This window comes from Euleptes europaea, chromosome 7 (assembly GCF_029931775.1).
Source record: "Euleptes europaea isolate rEulEur1 chromosome 7, rEulEur1.hap1, whole genome shotgun sequence".
NCBI classification, from domain to species: Eukaryota; Metazoa; Chordata; class Lepidosauria; order Squamata; family Sphaerodactylidae; genus Euleptes; species Euleptes europaea.
The window spans coordinates 34,127,234-34,147,728 of record NC_079318.1 but is presented as its reverse complement, the minus strand read 5'-3'; the positions used below and the strand labels follow the sequence as shown (position 1 = coordinate 34,147,728).

The following is a 20,495-nucleotide window of genomic DNA, read 5'->3' as shown; positions in this document are numbered from 1 at the left end:
CTAATTTCTCAGTACATAAGCACAGGATTTTGGTCTAAAGGTTTCTTTGCTATAATTAAATCTAAAAATGTCATCCTAATACATACGTGGCATGCAAGTAACACAAACTGCTTGGGCTTTTTATGACGGAAGGATTTTGCCTCTTTAAGAATGCCCTGATCTGTTGGAGATGCTTTTTGTAGGCTGAATCAGTATGCAAAGTCATAATCGGGTACGCAAGGAAACATTCTCAGTGATGTCTTCCAGGTTATGGAACCAACCATCTAGCCACTGATGGATGGGCTGTATTAGCTTCTCTGCCTTTCAGTGAAGCAAGTACTCATTGTTCGAACATGCTGTTTGATGGCAGTAATGAGGGAAACTTGATTTTGTTGGCTTTTTTTAATGCTTAAATTTTATACTTTTTTACTGTGTGGCCATGTTGGGCTTTTAATCCCATTTGTCTAAATGGAGAACATTTTTAAAGGATGTGATCTGGCCCATTAATGTCGCCTATCCATTATTTAATATGATCGTATATAATTATTCAGAGCTAGAATACTGCTTATTTAACCCTTGCTTCTTGAAAGATAATGGTCTGCGCTAAATCTTCAAGTAGATAAATAAAAGCAACGTACATCAGGGGTGGGCAGCTGGTAGATCACATTCTTCTGGTCGATCATGGGCTCAGAAGCCACAGTGAATCCTCATTAACCCATTGCTGTAAATACAGCACTTAGGATAAGCCTTTCCCCACCTCCTGATTTCCTAAATCTTCCACCCCTTTGAGTGCTGGCTCACATTGCAATGGCAGCCACTCTAGTTGGTTGCACTGTAGTGGGACTGCTTTCTAGCAAATTTGTAATCTCTTTTCTTAAAAATTGCAAGTAAAAAGGGGTAATCGCTTTTCTTGGCCTTGCCTGTAAAATGGTGACATTAATTGGTTTCCTTTGACCAGGTTTTTGTGCAGTATTTTTAGGAACCATTGAGATGCGAATTTGTACTTTAAGTAGGGTTTACATGATGCAGCAGATAATTGTGCTCATTTCCAACTTCTGATGGATTCCTTTTATAATTGGCTTCACCTCCTGGGTAGACCCCGTAGCCTCGGCACAAAGAATAAAATTTCAAGCTCTACGTCATACTAAAGAAACTTGCTCAGGTGTTCAGAGGCCAAGTGTTTCATGCAAGCCAGAGATCGTTGTCATCCCAGTTCAAATGACACTGTTTGTATTTTCCTAGTTTGAAAATGCGCAGCATACGATTGTTTGCCACTATGGTCCCTATCCTGTCCAAACTGACCTGTTCAAATCACCAAAGAACATTTTCTGAACAAATACCATTTTCTACCCATGGGGGGTAAATCTGCTTCCAAAACAGGTTAGCTTTTATTGATATGTTCCCCACAGCCGTGAACCCCTTCTTTCTTTTGTTCTGTATTTACTAAAGGTGTACAACATCCACAGCTAAGACAACCCTGGTCAATTTACTTTGTCTGTAGTCTGGCAACTGAACTCCCTGTAATTCTTATTGCCCTCCCAGTGTATTAAAATGAAATAGACCAAGCTTTTGTGAAAGCAAAAATGTTCTCCCTGCTGTAAATTTTGTGAATCCCTTTTATTCAGTTCAGCTCCATAGGATCTTGAAATCTTATGTCTTTTCTGATTTGCTTTCAATGCATTTTAGACAATTCTTTTGTGAATCGGAGGATGTTGTTGAAATTAATAAGAACCTTTTTAAAAATACAGCTCTTCAGTTGGTTCAGCTTTACTGATGTTTGAGATGTATTGTTTCTGGGGCTGCTTAGTATAATGGATTTTTTTCATTGTGGATATGTAGATGAAAAATGGCTTATCCTTCTCCACCTGAGTGGTTGTGTTGGAGGGAGTCATAGTAACATTTAATCAGTTCTGTCATTCTTTAAAGCTCTAACACTGCTGCCACATCACTCTGACTGCTGATGCAGAAACTTCAGTGATGTCCTGTTGGTGTGAGTCTGTGTAGGGCTGTCTTCTTGCTGGATACAGACTTCAGGACAAATTCTAATTAAAACATGGCCCTGTGTCTGATGGCACTGCACTCCACAATCTCCATAGCTGGTACCAAGGGAACAGGACTGTGTCAGTTTCCACAGAGCTCCATAGGATAGCATTTACTCCCCTGATAAGTATATACATGATTACATCCCACAGTCTAGCTGTTGGTATTGCCAAAGACATACCGACACCTGAGAGATGCAGGTTTGACTTACGAGTTGGTCCCATAACAGTCTGGCCGGTTCCACCTAAGCTCCAGGTCTCTACCTGGGTCCTTTACCAGGTCTTTTTAGCTCCTGCACTGGTTGCTGCGCCCTCCTACAGGGTTTCGCCATGAGATAGCTAGGCTAGCAAGGTCTGGGGGAGATGTTCCTTCCTAGCCCCTAAGAGCCCTTGGAAACTCAAGACAAAAGCTGTGCAAAAAAAATTCCGGTAAATTATGGGTTGGAGTTTATTGGACCCAGATTTTTTCAGGACTCTTGAAATAAGCCGAATACCCGTAACGGTAAATGGGTATTCCGGCTTTAATTCTGGGTTTCCTGAAAAAAATTGGATTATAGTATACATGGAATTTTTTTAGGTCGGGGTGGGGGATTTTTCGATGAAGAGTCATCGAATTTTCATGGTGGCTGCAAGGGACTCTCCTTGCATGAACCCCAAAGTTTGGTAAAGTTTTGGACCGGGGGTCCAATTTTATGGGCCCCTGAAGGGGTCGCCCCCATTCTCCATAGGAAGGCATTGTAAAGGTTATGGAGAATGGGAGCAACCCCTTTGGGGCCCCATAAAATTGGACCCCCAGTCCAAAACTCCGTAGGGAGTTTTATGGAGAATGGGGGCGACTCCCTTCGGGGACCCTGTCCCAACCTTTATCAAACTTCAGGGTTCATGCAAGGAGAGTCCCTTGCAGCTACCCTGAAAATTTGCTACCTCCAAAAATGCCCCCTCCAGAGCTCCTCAAAAAATTTCCATAGGAAAAAGCCTGGGAAAAGCCAAAGCAGAAAATAGCCAAATACCTATTTGGCATTTTTGCTTATCAGCTATCCAGCTCAGGCTTGATTCCTAGTTTTAATATCTGGCTGAAATTAAACCCCCCCAAGAAGCCCAAAAGGCCTTTTCGGATTTATTTTCTGTTCGGCAAACCCAATATGCACAGCCCTAGTCAAGAGTATAGAGACCCCCAAGCCTTGCTGGCTAGTCTCCTGCCCAGTTTCCTGCTAACATCAGCCAGCTGCTTTCCTTCCAACCTTCTTCGGCTGCAGTCTCTAATCCCTCCATCTCTTGGCCACTCCCAGCTCCTGCAGCGCTGTTAGTGTTTCAAGGAGACCGTTACTCCATAGTACTGGTTGTCCTTCTTCCAGTCTGCTCCTCCATGGTCCCTACAGACAGTTTCCCTTTGCTCTGGAACTGGGCTGCTGCCTTCCTTGGGGTGGAGCCTCTTCTCCCCCAGGGACAGGTGATTCAGGGGTGTGACAGAACCATTTATTCCTAGTAAATAATATACATTTTAACATACAGTAAACACATACAGTGTCAGGATCTTTGCAGCCCCATTCTCTCTCTCTCTATTGTAGTCCTGTATTCCATCCAGTTATGGTTGGTTAGCCTTCCTACAGGGAAGGATCCTTTATTGTATTATGAAAAAAGACAAAAGGGGAAAGGGGGAAATGCATAACCTTCACAGATAAACAAAAATTCTATTTTAAATATATAAAATCCCACAAAATGTTTGTCCTAATCAAAAGTATTCAGTCCTCATATTAGTCCATATAGATCTTGTGATATTTCAGACACTTGATTTGCCCTTTGAACATTATTCATGATCTGCAAAAGTGTCTCCTGGGCAGTTTGAAGACAAATCTTCTTGATCTGAATACAAAAAAGAGAGAATCATACAAATGGCAGAATAAAATCTCATTAGACTGAAGTAAAATATTCTGAAGATTGTACAGTCTGGAAAAGAAAAATGACAGACCAAATCAAAACACAAGAAAGCAGGCCAGCTAGTTGGAATTTAATGGTGGTGGCTATCATATCCTCTCCACTGTTACCAAGAGCAGGAAGTTCTTGCTTGTCAACCCGTGGTGCAACAAACAACTAACAAAATTTGGAAGACTGCATTGGTGGAATTTTTTTACTTGCAAGTGATTCAGAGAGCTAGGAATAAGGCATGTAGGTTAACGTTATAACAACCTTTAACGTCCTTAAGGGGCAGCACAAATCAGCCAACGCAGTAGGTAGATGTGCATCACCTTGCTTGCAAAGGGTTATAAGACAGTATGGTACAGTAGTTAGAACACTGAACTAGCATCTGGGAGACCCAGGTTCAAATACCCACTCTGCGAAGGAAGCTTACTGGATGACCTTGGCCTAGTTACATACCCTCAGTCCAATCTACCCCACAGGGTTGTTGTGAGGATAAAATGGAGGAGAGAACAGTGTAAACTGCTTTGGGTCCTCACTGGGGAATAAGGTGGGGTATAAGTGAAATAACTAAATTGGATGAAGAAGGGTCACGTTTTGGAAGGGAACTGGAATGTTCTGGGTATTGAAAGGGGAGGCAATACTACACAGCATACTATGTGCCCTGATTGATTCAGGATAATCCCTAGTCATTTTGTTGTTCAAGTGATAACTGCAATTTAGAATGTGACTTGCGAATTCAGCTAGCAGGTGGAAACCACCATAAAACTTCCATGAGTTTTGCTCCCAGTAGAGCAAGAGAGGACAACTGGGCTGCAAGTCTATCTTTCCTGGCATTTAAGTAAAATTGATTTATTTCTTACCTTCATAGGCTGTTCCACACCAGATGCAGTAGAGATAATGTTCCCTTAAATATGCTGTCAAAATTTGTAATTTATCTGATGCCTGTGCAAAATACAAAAAAGGAATGTTCCTTTAAGCGTAAAACTCCATTGAGACTCATCCTAGGAATTTTTTTTAAAAGGCCACCTAGTCTTAAATTTTGGAGATGCAGTGCCAATCCACATATAAGCCACTAGTCTTCTGCAGTTTGAAAAGAACTGATTAACTATATACTATGAAAAGATCACACTTTACAATATCCCCCCTCCCAACCCCATATGATACAGATTTATGAAGAGCTCCCTCTTCATGGTGGGTTTTGTCTACTACAGATTATCCATGATCACATGTCAAATTACTTCCTTTCCATTTTATAAAAATGGCATTAAAAGTAATATGAACAGCAGCCTGTTATGACACTCCTATTCAGGGACTTTCTGCTGCCCATCTAGAGATGCGAAGACGCGGGGGGGGGGGGGGGGAGAATGGAAAAACTCAGAAACACACCTGCCCCTCTAGAACCTCCCCCGCCCCCATGTATTTCAAACTGGGAAAAATACATGGAATATTTTCTATTTTGGAATGAGTAAAATAAGGCGATAATGTGCCAAACAAGTGTTCAGGGGAGCGTTTTTCTAAAGGGATCAGAAGTGCAGCACTGTCCAAGAAGGTATTTTCATAAGGGGATAGGACTGTAGTCTGTTATATATATATAACCTTGCTCTTCCTGCACTGCCTTGAATCTTTGTAATCACTCCTGGCATTGTTTATGGTATGTCATGCCTTCATTTCCTGTTTGAATTGTTTCCTAATTTCTGTAATCCTAGTCCTGTTGCATTATTATTGGAGGTTTTCTGCTGTATGACTGAATTGTTTTCTGTGTGTTTTGCAATCTGTCTTGAGTCCCAGTGAGAAAGGTGGGCTATAAAATAAGTAAATACATTTTTCTCAATTTGAAGTAAAGAGATTATCATGTAAGAATCTATAACATGAGAAAAAATCCTGCATACAGATATGTACATTTTCAAGGATATCTTTTTGGATAAAATGTGACTAACTTTGTCGACAATATCCTTTGATGAGAGATGAAATACTGTTGGATAGTTACATGTTTTCAGTTCTATAAAGTTTTACTTTATACCTGTGTCCAAATATGCTGGTAGTCCTACTTTATGGTTCAGTTCAGATAGTGCACTTTACTTACTACACAATTTGTGTTTTCTATTTTCAACATTTTTTCCTGCCTCTCAGATGGCAAAAACTGGGATACGTAGCAAATGGTGGAGCAGCCTGGAGCTCTCTCTAGTGTTGCACATATAACTGTAACTTCTGTTTTGGAAAGTTTACATCTCTGTGCTCTACATAATTAATATGAAGCTGTGTTAAAAATCACAGTAATTCAGGCTTCTAAATTTAGAGACTAAGAGCCCATTTCTGAAGGGGGGGAAGCTCCTTAGGAGCCAGCCTGGGGGCAAATATGCCAGTGTTCGGGCGCGCTAATCCCTGCCACCAGCGCATCCATGCCAGCAGAAAGGAAAACGTGTGTGTGTGTGTGGGGGGGGGGGGGGTTCCCGGGGCATTCCTGGGGCAGGAGATGCCGTTAGGCAACTCCCTCACCTTTCGCCCAGGGAACATGCTTTTTTGCTACGATGGTGCTGCACCACCTTTCCCCCATTTCCTCTATTTTTATTTTTTAAAAACCTTTTCTTTTCCTCTGCAGCAGCTGGGAGCCTCTGAAAAGGCGGTGCAGCTGTACCACTCCTGGCCACTGTGTATCTACCCCCCCTTCAGGATTGGGCTGTTAGAGAACTGGTTCTATCAGTTTGGGCCCTACATCAAGGACATTATCTTAGAGTCTACACCAGACTGTCCCATGAGCAGGTGCCTGGCAGAAAGGGCAAATCACTGCAGATGACTCAGAACAGTAAACAAAGATGCTTCTTGGGGCATTTGTGTGTCCCAGGGATACTAGCCAATTAGCCTGAGAAACAAATTTCTTCCTGATTCCAAATATGACAATGTTCAGTCAGCTTCTACATCAAGGCTTGGTACCGAACACAACATGCAACCCAACAAAGGTTTAGATGCAAAGTGTAAAATGACTAAGGAATGCTGAACACTTTTGTGGGAAACCCACCCTTTGAATAGAACTGAGACACGATCCCTTAAGTACAGAAAACACCCCCTAAGAATGGCTACTCTTTTCTATATTAGTGACCTTGAACCCAGAAACAATGCAGAATCCACAAAGTTGCACAAGGAACGCAATGAACATCCAATATTCTGGTTAGTTATTTCAAGTAAACTGTCATTATTCAGAGTTATTCCAGCAATCCATTTATGTTACACCATACCAGCCAATAAAGAAATAATGTAGTTCAAGTCTATACTTGAAACTTCCAAGGCAGCAGTTCATACATTTTTTAAAACTTTGGTCGTGCTGTGGTTCTCTGTACAAATTCCTGGGTTTGCCCTACAAGCCGGTCAAGCATCACCAAAGCTTAGAGAAGCAATTAGCAATAAGATATATGTGGCAGGGCAAGCCCAACAAAGCCAGGCTTGACTTTTCTTCAGAAGTCCATCCACCAACACACCAGTGATACATTCTAGTAACATACCCACACCTGTCCTGTAACCTATTCTAAAAAGCTGAACAACAGAGGCTGTGAGAAGGCTCCCTGTCCAACCCAACTCTCTCCTGAAATTGTGAGGACAGAGTAGAGCGAGAATTACAAGAGGAATGCCTGGCTGAGCCGAAAACAACCAGGAACTCCACATATAGGACTTGGTAAGAGTAACCAGGCAAGCTAAGCAAAAACGCTAGCTCCATCAATCAAAACTATAACAGCAATGGTGAGGAAGGCCAGGATGCAGCAGCTGTTCCTGCTGTTAATACCAGAGAAGTTCACTTCCAAGGTCCTAGTACCCACAGTGCCAAAGATCCCTCTGATTATAGCATCTCTACCATAGCCTGGAGGAGGAAACACATTTAACACCCGCCACTCCAACCCACCTCCTACTTTGCAACTGAATGTATAACTTCTAAGACTGCGCTTCATTTTGGTGATTCCGTTTTCACACTGAAATTTGGTTTGTTTTATTTCCTTTCCAAGCTTTACTCAATTTTATGTGAAAATGCTTAGGGGAAAATACTTTTTTGGTACCACTTATTCTGACTTGTATCTTTGGTAATGCTTTCTAGAAACGATCAAGCTTTCAAGTGATTTTGGGCACGTCATAATTGCACGTTCAAAACTGCTCCTCTTGCAGTACCTTCCAGCATCGAAGAAGAGCCAGAAAAAATTAACTTGATACCACCCTGTTTAAGCCTAATTGCTTCAGAGGGGAGAAAATTTAGAACCAGAATGACCTTCCTGCAATGAGTTGAGACATTTCCCAAATATTCCATTCCCCATAAAATGTGACAAGATTTTAGGCAGCTACAATGATCAAGTCTTGACCTGTGAAGTATACAGGCACAGAATATTCTTGCTTAAAACAATAGCTGAACATACACTTAAGTCATCTTCTTCCTCTTCCTCTTCTTCCTCCTCTTCTTGCTCTTCCACATCTTTTTGACTGCTTGGCCAGAACCAAACCTCTCTGGGAAGTTCAAGGCCCTTCAAAATAAGAATAAAAAAACGGTATGTGAAGGAAGAGACTTGCAAGCCCGTACTATTCCTTTTGGTTGGCCCCCAAGAAGTTGGAAAAACTCTGTGGCTGTCCCATCACCACTTGGGAATGGCACCCCTTCCGTTCGCTCCTCAGGGGGGTGCCCCAAAACAAACAGTTATCACCAAATGCCACCAATGACTGAAAGTATGCCCCACTAAATGGAGCTGTACATCTAGTGCTCTGTACTTGCATTAAAGTTTAAAAGTTCTGCCTGGTTGCCATATCTCCCCACTACCTTCCTACAAGCAAGCACAGGGGTGATCTCTCACAGCTTCACAGATCTGAGCTATTGTGAGCTTACCCCTCCCCCTAACCACATTTCAGAGTGCAAAACCAAATAGGTGTGATGTTTTTCTAGAGATCAGGCTTAGGAGCATTCAAAATATAAGACATTTTAGTAAATGAATAAAAATATTGCACATATTCTGTTCAAGCACTCAGGCTGAGTAAAGGAACGAAGAAAAGGTGAAAACATGCAGTCCCCTTTCCCTAAAATCAGTGCTTATCCTGAAAAAGTCTAATTGGGACAGACTAGCTTTACTTGAAGTTGTAGAAGTTTAAAGTCCAGCATTTCCAGTTCTCATGATTGGGACTTTTACCCACTGTCCCTTGAAAGATGGACAAGTTGGAATCCCTAGGTTAAAACTTAGTCCATCGCGGCTCATACCCATCAGAAGAGCTGGAAGTTAAGAGAGCTTCTTCCTTGTCTTCCAAGTTTAAATAACCTCTGTCTTTCTGTCTCTGCCCTTGGATTGACCGTATGATCCTAAATGAAAGAGTTTACATTCTACCAAGTTGGCTGTTTGTGTCCCTACTGGGCATGACCTGGCAGCAGGGAGTGGAATGGTAAACCATTCCCCTGCTTTGGCCAGAGTCATTAGCATAACCAAGAGCTTGAGCGCTTTGTGCCTGGAACCTGATTGTTCCTTTCTCCAACCCCCTCCTTTTTGCCAGCTATGAGTTTGCAGCTGGGTTCCTAAGAATACACAGAGTGTGTTCCCCATTAACGAAATATTGGGATGAATTCCAGCATGGAAGTTATTTCTCCACACTCATCTCTTGCCTCATTTAAGTTTCTTAGCAGTGTCAAGTGACAACTTGACATAGCAGCATAAAAGGTTTACTTAAGATTTTTTTAAACGACAGCCATAATATCAAACATGAATCAAAGATTGCAAAATACTTTGCATATTAACAGTAAAATTAAATAAAAAGGCAGCATTGCTAAAAGCGGTAAGGATTATTTACAGTATGCAATTTTAAATACACTAAAAAAGTAGAACATTCTCTGGAAAAGTTATAGCCACCGATTCTGAGGGCCAAGTTTCCATAGTGAAGTGGGAACAGGGAAGCAGAATGGACTGCACAGCCTGCAGGTGGTGGGGGAATGCTCCCCTACACTGAAAGTTCCCTGTAAATATAAAACTGGTACAACAAACAAAGAGAGGTGGGTGGAAGCTACCCCACCCCACCCCCGTGCTAGTTCTCCATGTTTTATGGGAAGGAAATTTAATGCTGGAGTCCATCCCCTCAGCCTGAAGCGGTACAGACTGTATGATCACCTTAGCATTCATTCGTTCACAGCCTGCGTTTCTTGTCAAGAACTGCTCACCCCAGTTTTCTGCCATGTGTGAACCAAGCCTAAACTGCACATTATTTCCAACCTTGCTTTTGTTGCACAAGAACAGCCAGTTACTTATGGACTCAGGCAACTATGCAGGGGCTCTTTGGGATGCTAGAAAATAGCTGTTTCTTTTCTTTCAGCCTATCAGTGTGTCGGTATATGCAAGCTTGGAAACATTTTTGTGGACTGAGTTGCCGGGCTTCAATACGGAGGTGCAGAATTCATTGCCCACCATGAACTGCTGGGTTACAAATGTGCAAACAAACAAGCCCCTTACTTTCTGCATATCTAATTGGTGGCAGGCTTTCTGGCTTTTCTCCAGGTCCCGTGTTATTTGCAATTCCTCCTGTTTGGTTTTCATTCGCAATCTGTAGATTTCAAAAGGCAGTTAACATACACGGCACAGTAAAAAAAAAAAACTTTAACCAAAATTTAACCAGAATTAGAGGAGAAATTGCACAAACCACTTTGATCCCTATAGAGTCATACCTGAAAAGAACATTTGCTGAAGAAAGAACAATAAAAGTAATTAAGATCAGGCTGAGGCTTTAAGAATGTGATGATACAATGATTAGAGCACTACACCCACAAACATCTTTCTTGGTGCCCACCAAGTGTTCTAGAAAGAGGGTGGAGCCAGGTGGGCCTTCTGCCCAACAGAGCTTCTGATTGGCCACTGAAGATCTGATCAGCTATGCAGATTAGAATAACATTGTTTTAGTGGCAGCTGCCATGACAATGTTTGTTTTATTCTCTCTTACCCCTCTTTCCCAGTGCATTTTTAATTACTCCTCTTCTCCCTGCACTTGGACATCCTTTGTGTGCGTGGCGCTGCCTCCTGAATCAGCCATTTTGTGGTTACGCCCACCACTGTTGTGTCAGAATTCCAAAGGTGCCCACAGGCTCAAAAAGGTTGGGGGACCCCTGGACTAGAGAGTAAAACCAATGAGCACGACACCAATGCGAACACAGTGAGCTCCTCCCACCACACAGTCTCACTTGACTGTGCACATGGACATAAGCCCCCCCACATCTACGAAAACCCTTCGTTTCCCTACCAAGCTGCGCACAGACCAGTGCTCTACTGGTTGCAATGGAACACATCGGGCCCTCCACATTAAATGGAGACCATCCCACATGTCACCTTGCTGTCTCCAGGCTTCTGCTGCCTTGTCCAGTTACAGCGCAAACAGGAATATTCTGCACATTATGCACTTGGAGACACATGTGGAACTTTGGCTATGGAAATATGAATCTCAGGAAGGCTTCCATCGTGCCCAAGAACAGTGAATGCAGCCAGCTCAGTAATGCTGTGTTCATAAAGAGGCGGCCTGACATTAGGGTAACAGTTCTGATACCTATCTATAGGGTTTTCTTCCACACAGACAACTACTTTCTGTGAATGGAGGGGGAAGATTCATGTCTTGTTAAAACATAGTTCCGTTTTTACTCACATTTTCTTAGTAAAACCAATATTTAAGTTTTTTTTCCTTGCCAGATAAAATTATTAATGAGTACAACCATACTTATACCCTGATCTCTTCTCCTCCATTTGCATAATTTATTATTATTACCCTGATCCTGAACATCAGAAATAATTCCACGTAGGGTTGCAGACTTGAACCCTCAGAGCTGATGCATGTTATACAACAGCACACTTTTTTTTTGTTTAGTTACAGAACATTGCTCTCCAGGTTAATCGCACTGTCTCTCCATGCATCCATGAAACATCATGTGCTTTAAAAAAACCTACCCCCCCCCCAAGAATCATATTAATGGCGTTTTCCTGCACATTACTTGAAAAGGTCAGCAGTCTGCTTCTCAGCTTGTTTTCGCATATGAAGTTTTCTTCTGTAGTTTTCCAGATTCTCTTCGGCTTTTCGTTTTTTCAGTTCTTCATGGCCAAGCCCACTTCTACCTGTTTGAAGTTCAAAACACCTAGGTTAACACGATGAAAGGCAACACATTCAGAATAAAAAAAACAAGCAAAAGAGGTAGATTTCTCACACACCTTTGTTCATGTTCAGTGCAATAGGCTCAATAATCCCTTCTCCTGCAGAAAATCAGAACAGTCTGTTAACGAAGAGTAGACACAGTAGCTAACGAACAGGAGACAGACCTGTATTCCTAGTTCTTCCAACAAACTCAGAATTGTTTACTTGGGATTACTTCATGTTATTTCTTCAACAGGCCTGTCAAGAACTAATGAGAGATCAAGGCTACCCAGGGAGCACCATGGCTGAACAGGGATTTCAACCTGCTTGCTCTAAGCCCAACATTTGAAGCACTATCCCAAATGATCTCCATTATGAAATGCTCTTTCAGTAACCTGCTTCATTTAAACCTTTCTCTACCACAGATGTGTCATTTAACAAACACCCAATTGTTCATATAATTTGGCTTTCTACTCTGCTACTTTCTCCAGAATTATGTTTTTATGATTCTGTAATGGAAGTTGGTTTCAGGTAGCTGGCTCAAGGTTGACTCAGCCTTCCATCCTTCCGAGGTCGGTGAAATGAGTACCCAGCTTGCTGGGGGTAAAGGGAAGATGACTGGGGAAGGCACTGGCAAACCACCCCGTAAAAAAAGTCTGCCTAGAAAATGTCGGGATGTGACGTCACCCCATGGGTCAGGAATGACCCAGTACTTGCACAGGGAATCTTTACTTTACTTTAGCGGTGCTATGTGATGTTTTGTAGTCTTTCCCCACAAGAGGCCACACATTTGACATAGTGCTCTAGTCCTGCAGTATACAATTTCTACTAGAAAACATTTATTTAGCTTTGATAGTATACTAAATCATGGTTTCCTTTTTTCCCCCAGGCACAAAGATTTCTAAGGGTCAAAGACCAATATATAGTTTAGTGCCACAGAAAGTCTGGAACTGGGGGTGAACAGGAAGACAACAAAGTTTGCAGATGACACCAAACTGTTCAAGGCAGTGAAAATTTAGGGGGATTATGAGGAGCTTCAAAATGACCTCTTCAAACTGGGGACAGAATGGCAGATGAAATTCAATCAAAGTAAGTGCGCAGTGACAGATGTTGGGGCAAGACATATGCTGTTAGGGTCTGAGCTGCTGATAACGGACCAAGAAAGAAGGTCTTGGTGTTGTAGTGGACAGCTCATTGAAAACGTCACCTCAGTATGCAGCAGCAATTTAGAAAAAGAAAATTTCATGCTGGGGATCATCAGGAAAGGGATTGAGAACAGAATTGATAGTATAGTAATGCCCTTAATACAAGACACTAGTACAGCCTTGTTTAGAATATTATCTACAATGCTAGTTGCTACCTTTCAAAATGTACACTGAAGGGCTGGAAAGAAATGCAGAAAACAGCAACCAAAGCAATCACAGGGTTGGAGCACCTGCTTTATGATGCGAAGCTAAATATTCTGGGACTTTTTAGTATAGAAAAACAACAACTGAGGGGTGATATAGCATAAAATGATCCTTATCAGATGCTGGAGGGCAGTCAGCAGGTGAGGGCTGTTTCTAAGCTATTGGCAACTGACTGGTCATTGTTGGAAACAGGATGGTGAACTAGATGGGCCAAAGGTTTGACCCGGCAGTAACTTATAATGTATATTGAAGCCTCCTTGTTAACCAGGGATTGGCTGCATGCTCTTTCCTCCCCCCATCCCAATTCCAAAAGCTGGATTTTCATTATTCTGGCAGCTGTACTACTACTGGGAAGCTAGTTTTGTGCAGACATGACCTGTACACTGAACTTCTAAGAATTAAGCAAAATTTCTGTAGAAACTGGCAACACATTTTGGTCACATTTTGAAAGGCAAACTTACCACTTTTGCCTAAAGGCTGACCACTTTTGTACCCCATCTTTTGAAGCATAGCAAAGCCTTTATTCTCATTTCCCAAAGCAATGTTTAAAGCAGTATCACGTTGCTCTTGTTCCTGTTCTTTTATACTCTTTTGCCGGTTTTTTTGATTGGATTCTTTTTGTTTTTCTTCTTTTTTAAAAGTTTCTTTTACACGCCTCAGCATGGGCATTCCTGGCCTGATGTCCTGGCTGAACAAAAATGACATTTAAATTATTATCTAACCATTATCTCCTTGTACAAGACATGGAAAAAAATAGCAGCAAGATCCACTTCAGTGTACCAAGGAGAAATCTAAGAGAGCAATCCTAAGTAGATATTGTACATGGGGCAGATCAAGCAAGACAAAACCAAAAAGGCTCAAATGTGAGTCTTCACACCACAGGGTAGCACTACCACTAGCCTCTTTTCTACCCAGCCAGCCAGAGACCAAGGGACAAAGTCTCTATCCTTCCTGGGACTAAGATTAAGAAAGCCACCCTTGCAAGGCAGTAATGTGCCCGAGCCATTTAGACTGGAATTATTCAGTTAAATCAGTAGGATGAATTCCCAGGCAAGCATGCATGTATACAACATGGGAAACGAGCTGCAACTCAAGAACTGTTCAGTTTGAAAGAGGCTAGAATCACTGGCAAGAGGAAGAGTGTAAACTATTTTTAACCTAGCCAATTTCTGTGCCAGGCCTTCTGGATGTAGATGAGGGAACTATTCAAGATTCAAAAGAAAGGTCTGCAGGGGGGAGCATGGAATAGTTAAAAGAGTTTGGCTAGAATCCTAGGTATACTTACTAGGATGTAAATCCCAGTGAATTTAAACACATTTACTTTTGTGTATACAGCATTAGGATTGCAGTTAGTCCATATAAGGGTGTCCACAAGGAAGAGAAAAAAAGATGAATGTTTACATACATGCTCTTGAGTGCGCAATAAGTTCCCAGTTGTTCCCTTCAGAATTGCTCTGGGATCTACTGAGAATGCAGAGAACCATAAGACATACAGTTCACAACAAGGAGACTCTTTCTATAAAATATCAGCCCTTCATTGGGTATCTGAAATCTCCAACAGAAGTCCTCAAAAACAGCTTCAGCTGTCATCAGTGTACCTAACAGATGCTGACAATTATGACATCAAGCACAGAAACACAATTCACTTACTTATCTTTAATAAAGGAATCAGACATGTAGTCCTCTTCTGTGTCCTCCATGCTTAGTAGTGCTCCACCTGCTGCCCTCTTCCCTAATAATGATATATTGCTAGATTTTAGAATACATTGCAAATGATGTTCATTTCTAAACATATGCACATTTTAACAGTTCCAAGATTTATATAAATGTCCAGCTATCTTTCTCTCCTGACTCTTCCAGAGTACTTCACCAGTTTAAGGAACTGCAAGCATAGAAAGGCCTTCACCAGGGCATGCTTAAATATTTTACTGCTCGCAGTCTTGGAAGGCCATTTCAATGGGATCCCATATAGGAAAAGAGACTACTCCTGTGATAAAAAGTCTATAGAGGGTCTATCCCACATCACATTCCAATGTCCAAGATATGAGGATGAGAGTAACCGATTTTTGCAGATCAGATTATCCCGCTTCCTAGGAAGGTCAGATCAGGAGAAATTAGTCATATTATTGAAAGGCAGAGTCAAATTCATTACTTTCCAAATGGCAAGATTTGCTGCCACCATCACGAAGTATAAAAAGATGATGGGGCATGCTGACCATATCTCTGATCCATAATTGCTCTACTCTGGGTCACTTGTCATCTTTTATTTGTCTATGGATTGTATGATCTTTCCTTCCTTTTATTAGATACATATTTTAATGATGAATTTGCATTTTAATATTTTATAAAGGTAAAGGTCCCCTGTGCAAGAACCGGGTCATTCCTGACCCATGGGGTGACGTCACATCCCGACGTTTCCAAGGCAGACTTTGTTTGCGGGGTGGTTTGCCAGTGCCTTCCCCAGTCATCTTCCCTTTACCCCCAGTAAGCTGGGTACTCATCTCACTGACCTCGGAAGAATGGAAGGCTGAGTCAACCTTGAGCGGGCTACCTGAAACCAACTTCTGTCGGGATCAAACTCAGGTCATGAGCAGAGCTTTTGACTGCAGTACTGCAGCTTAACTCATGTTAAATTATGTTACTTTTTAAATGTTAATGATTTTATTTTGGTGGAATTTCCACCTTATTCTCTATTATTGCTATGGCTTTTTTTGCTAATGCAATAAAGACTTGATGATGATATAAATGTAGATACATGCTTTTTATCTGTCATCAGTGTACCTAACAGATGCAGACAAATATGATGTCCAATAAGTACTGGATAGTGGGTTTTTTTTTGCTTTATTTGAAAACAGGGATAAGTATTGAAATATGACTTTCAACCCCTGTGTACTCCCATCTGCTCCCTCCTTATCAGCATTGCCTCTTTAACTTCCATCACTCAAACAAGGGATTCTATCAGAGGATGCCACTTGCAGGGAACAGAAGGTTTGAGCCCCAGCATCATGCAGCTTACTCTTAGTTATGTCTATTCGGAAACAGCCCTGGCCTGGGTGGCCCAGGCTAAGCCGATCTCGTCCAATCTCGAAAACTAAGCAGGGTTGGCCCTGGTTTGTATTTGGATGGGAGGCTGCCATGGAATACCAAGGTTGCTATGCAGAGGCAGGCAATGGCAAACCACCTATAGAATCATAGAGTTGGAAGGGACCACCAGGGTCATCTAGTCCAACCCCCTGCACAATGCAGGAATGTAACAACTACCTTCCCCACACACCCCCAGTAACCCCTACTCCATGCCCAGAAGATGGCAATCATCATCTGCCTAAGGTCATAGAATCAGCATTGCTGACAGATGGCCATCTAGCCGCTGCTCAGCTCTGAAAATCCCACAGAGTCGCCACACGCTCCATTTGGAAATATACCCCACTGAGTTCAACGGGAAACGTTGCCAAATAAATGCACCTACTGCTACAGCCGGGGTTTTCCGTTTGGGAAATCAAAACACTGCTCTTCGCCTCCCCGTTGCTCACTCAGACGACAATCCTAACCGTCCTTACTCGGAAGGAAAAATGACTTGAAGCCAGGGGGGCTTCCAAGAAAACAGCTGCCGCATTGACTCCCACCTTGCCTTGACATCTCCTAGAAGGCACTCCATCTTACCCATCATTCCTAACCTGGGTAGCAGAAAAGGGCCAGAGTCCAGTAGCACCTTAAAGACGAACAAAAATATTTTCTGGTAGGGGATGAGCTTTCTGAAGAAGTGAGCTGTGGCTCACGAAAGCTGATACCCTGCCAGAAAATATTCTTGTTAGTCTTTAAGATGCTACTGGACTCTTGCCGTTTTCTACTACTGCAGACAGACTAACAGAGCTGTGGCTCACGAAAGCTGATACCCTGCCAGAAAATATTTTTGTTAGTCTTTAAGGTGCTACTGGACTCTTGCCCTTTTCTGCTCCTGCAGACGGACTAACAGAGCTGTGGCTCACGAAAGCTGATACCCTGCCAGAAAATATTCTTGTTAGTCCTGAAGGTGCTACTGGACTCTTGCCCTTTTCTGTTCCTGCAGACAGACTAACACGGCTGCCCACTGGGAACGATTCCCAACCTGAGCGGCTCACCTGCTTGCCGAACGTTCTTCTTCCAGCACCCGCGCGGCCAGTCCGGGAACGGCGCATGCGCATTCTCTCCCACTCCCTTCCTGGGTCGCCTCTGCGCTTGCGCCGCAGCCGGCGCTTCCTCAGGTGTCTGTGGAGGAGCCCTGTCCGATGGCGTCGGGGATTTGCCTCTCTCTGCCAAGCGCCGCGGTCGTGTGAACAGACGGGAACGAACGAACCGGCGGGGCGCGAGGAGCAGCCGTGAGGTAAGAAGAGCCGGCCGTTGAAAGGAAGCGGTGGGGCCTTCGGGAAAAGGCTCGGAGCGCGCGCGCAGCACCCGCGGGGGGGGGGAATCAGCTGCTACGGATGGGAAGCGGGGTCAGCTGAGCGGCGCGCCGGTTTCGCGGTGGGTGGGAGGACGCGGCCTGCGGGGAAGGCTTTCAGGGGCGGCGGTTGTTATCCCTTCAGGCGTCGCTGCGAAGGCCTCCGCAAGGAAAAGCTGGCGGGTGCCCCGAGGTTGCCGGCACCGGTCTACGTTGCAACGAGCCAGGCCGCCTCTCCTAGGGCTGCTAGCCGCTCTCCACGGCCTGAGACCGAGAAAGGTCTTTCCCAGTGCCGGCTGTCTGGGAGTCTTGATGTAGAGTAGGGGTGGGGAACCTTTTTCCCGCTGTTGCAGTAAAACAGGGGTTCGCGGGGGAGAGGGAGACCCAAGATCGTTATCAAGAAAACAGTTTATTTGCAGCTGCTGACTCAGAGGCCCTAATGGGCAGAAATCTCTGAGTCCCGATTATACTGGGGAAGAGATATTTATCCAAATTCAAGTGATGACGATACATCAACAAGTTATGCATATCTGATTGGATTACAGACAGACAGGCGACTCAGGACAGTTGCAGTTTCATCCAGTTTCTCCAATCCTTGTTTCTCGTTCACTCTGACACTCCATGACTCTTAGCCCAGTGACCCAGTGCACAGAGCAGGCTTGTAGCTAGGCAGAAATTCCTTCCCTGGCAGTCTGGAAGTCAATTATTACCAGGAGATCTCTGGGATACTGTCACACTGCCAAGGACCATTTGACACACACACACCCTGCGCAGGCAAGCAGGCAGGCATCCAACCGGTGGTGCACTCGCCCACCTGGTGGCACAGGGTGGTCTGTTGCACCAGCCGGGCGTAGCCGTCCAGCCGCACGCCGGAGTTGCTCCTGCACCGCATGGTCGGGGCCAGATTCTACAGCCGGCTCCTGCTACCTCCGCCTGCAGGGATGAAATGAGGACACACTGGCTAAGAATTACCCCCCCCCCCAACGCACATTCTGGCCCTGCCCCCTTTAACCCCTCCATTGTCACCACTTCCGCCCCCAGCCCTCTTGTAGTACAGAGGGAATACTTTTCTCCACACCCTGAGTGGGAAAGGGTTAACACAGGTTCTTGGGCGGTCCTAGCAGCTCCATAGCTAACGACTCTTTTGCAAGGGGAGGGGAAAGGTTCCTTTTCTCTGCAAAACAAACTCACATCCGCCTTGAACAGAGGCTATTCCTGTCTGCGGGAGGGGGCGGCTCACCAGTCTTAGATCCTTCTGAGCTAGAGATCTGCAGGACCCACGAAGGGCCAGCCCAAATGATTTCACGGGCCTTACACGGCCCCTGGGCCTGACGTTCCCCACCCCTGATGTAGAGGCTGAGATTGCCTGCATGGGAGCTAGGTAATGCGCCTCTGAACTGGGCCTCTCTCTTCCAAGTCTGATGGCGCTTCATGGAGTTCAGATATATGCCCATCATCAGAATTAGTTCTACACCTCCAGTGTAAGGGAATTGGGGCCACTACATAGTTTCCCTGAGCTGGCTGACTCAGACTAGCGTGATCTCACCAGATCTTGGAAGCTAAACAGGGTATTGGTCTTGCTTAGTGCTTGGGTGGGAAACCACCAAGGAAGTCCAGGGTTGTTACGAAGAGGCAGGCAATGGTGAACCATCTCTTGCCTTGAAACCCTACAGGATCACCCTACGTTGGCTGTGATTTGATGGCACTTTACACCACCAGGTAACTGCAGCCTATCTCAGTTCGCTTTTCTTTTGTAATGATGTGAATGCGCTTTGCACATACTCAGAGGAGCACAAATAAGTCGAAGCATGCATTCCTGAGTTCCAAGGAATTGAGTCCTGGGTACATATCCTCCTGCTGAGCCCATGGCCTGTGTACAGCATGTGTTAGTTCTCTACACAAGCCAGTTTTGTGTGTATTGTATATATGCATATTTTCCAAATTGTACCCATTTGGCAACTAGAATACCTGCTTCCTTGTTCTGGTGTCAGACGACAATGTCCTCTTAATATATAGTAGAAAAGAGCAAGAGTCCAGTAGCACCTTAAAGACTAACAAAAATATTTTCTGGCAGGGTATGAGCTTTCGTGAGCCACACACAACTACACAACTCTGCAGGTTTGTTCTCACTCACAACTACTTCCGGTTTGGTAAGGACTTACACCTGCAAATCAATGGCACTGCCATGGGCACTCGCATGGCTCCACAATATGCCAACATTTTCATGGCAGATCTAGAACAACGTTTTCTGAACTCATACCCACTGGCACCTCTCCTTTACTTGAGATTCACTGATGACATTTTCTTTGTCTGGACTCATGGCAAAGAAGCCCTTGAAAGATTTCACCAGGTTTTCAATGACTTCCACCCCACCATCAATCTAACTATGAATTACTCCGAACAAGAAATCAACTTCCTAGACACCACAGTATGGATCCACGGGGGACACACAAGCACCACATTGTACCGGAAACCGATGGATCGGCAAACGAATCTACATGCGTCCAGCCACCACCCCAACCATATCAGACAATCCATTGTCTATAGCCAAGCCTTACGCTATAGTCGCATCTGCTCCAATCCTTCAGACAGAGATACACACTTGAGAGACCCACAGCA

The 20,495-nt window shown here is 43.9% G+C and overlaps 1 protein-coding gene across 1 annotated transcript; it reads right to left on the bottom strand.

Moving 5' to 3' along the window:
- Window positions 1-3,769: 3,769 nt before the first annotated feature.
- GPATCH11 (G-patch domain containing 11) lies at window positions 3,770-15,184 on the bottom strand. Its single transcript, XM_056852975.1, has 8 exons — window positions 15,110-15,184; window positions 13,921-14,147; window positions 12,128-12,169; window positions 11,914-12,034; window positions 10,394-10,484; window positions 8,333-8,437; window positions 4,799-4,880; window positions 3,770-3,881 (listed from the first exon to the last, which is right to left on the bottom strand). Exons 1-8 carry the CDS (start codon window positions 15,157-15,159, stop codon window positions 3,826-3,828), a joined length of 774 nt encoding a protein of 257 aa, XP_056708953.1. The 5' UTR covers window positions 15,160-15,184; the 3' UTR covers window positions 3,770-3,825.
- Window positions 15,185-20,495: the final 5,311 nt, after the last annotated feature.

Coding starts and splice junctions, on each gene's coding strand:
- GPATCH11 (XM_056852975.1), bottom strand. CDS start 15,159: ATGGAGGACACAGAAGAGGACTACATGTCTGATTCCTTTATTAAAGAT. Junction 14,148..15,109: donor GATTCCTTTATTAAAGATAA/GTAAGTGAATTG, acceptor ATTTTTGTTCAG/CCAGGACATCAGGCCAGGAA. Junction 4,881..8,332: donor AGGAAGAAGATGACTTAAGT/GTATGTTCAGCT, acceptor TATTTTGCACAG/GCATCAGATAAATTACAAAT.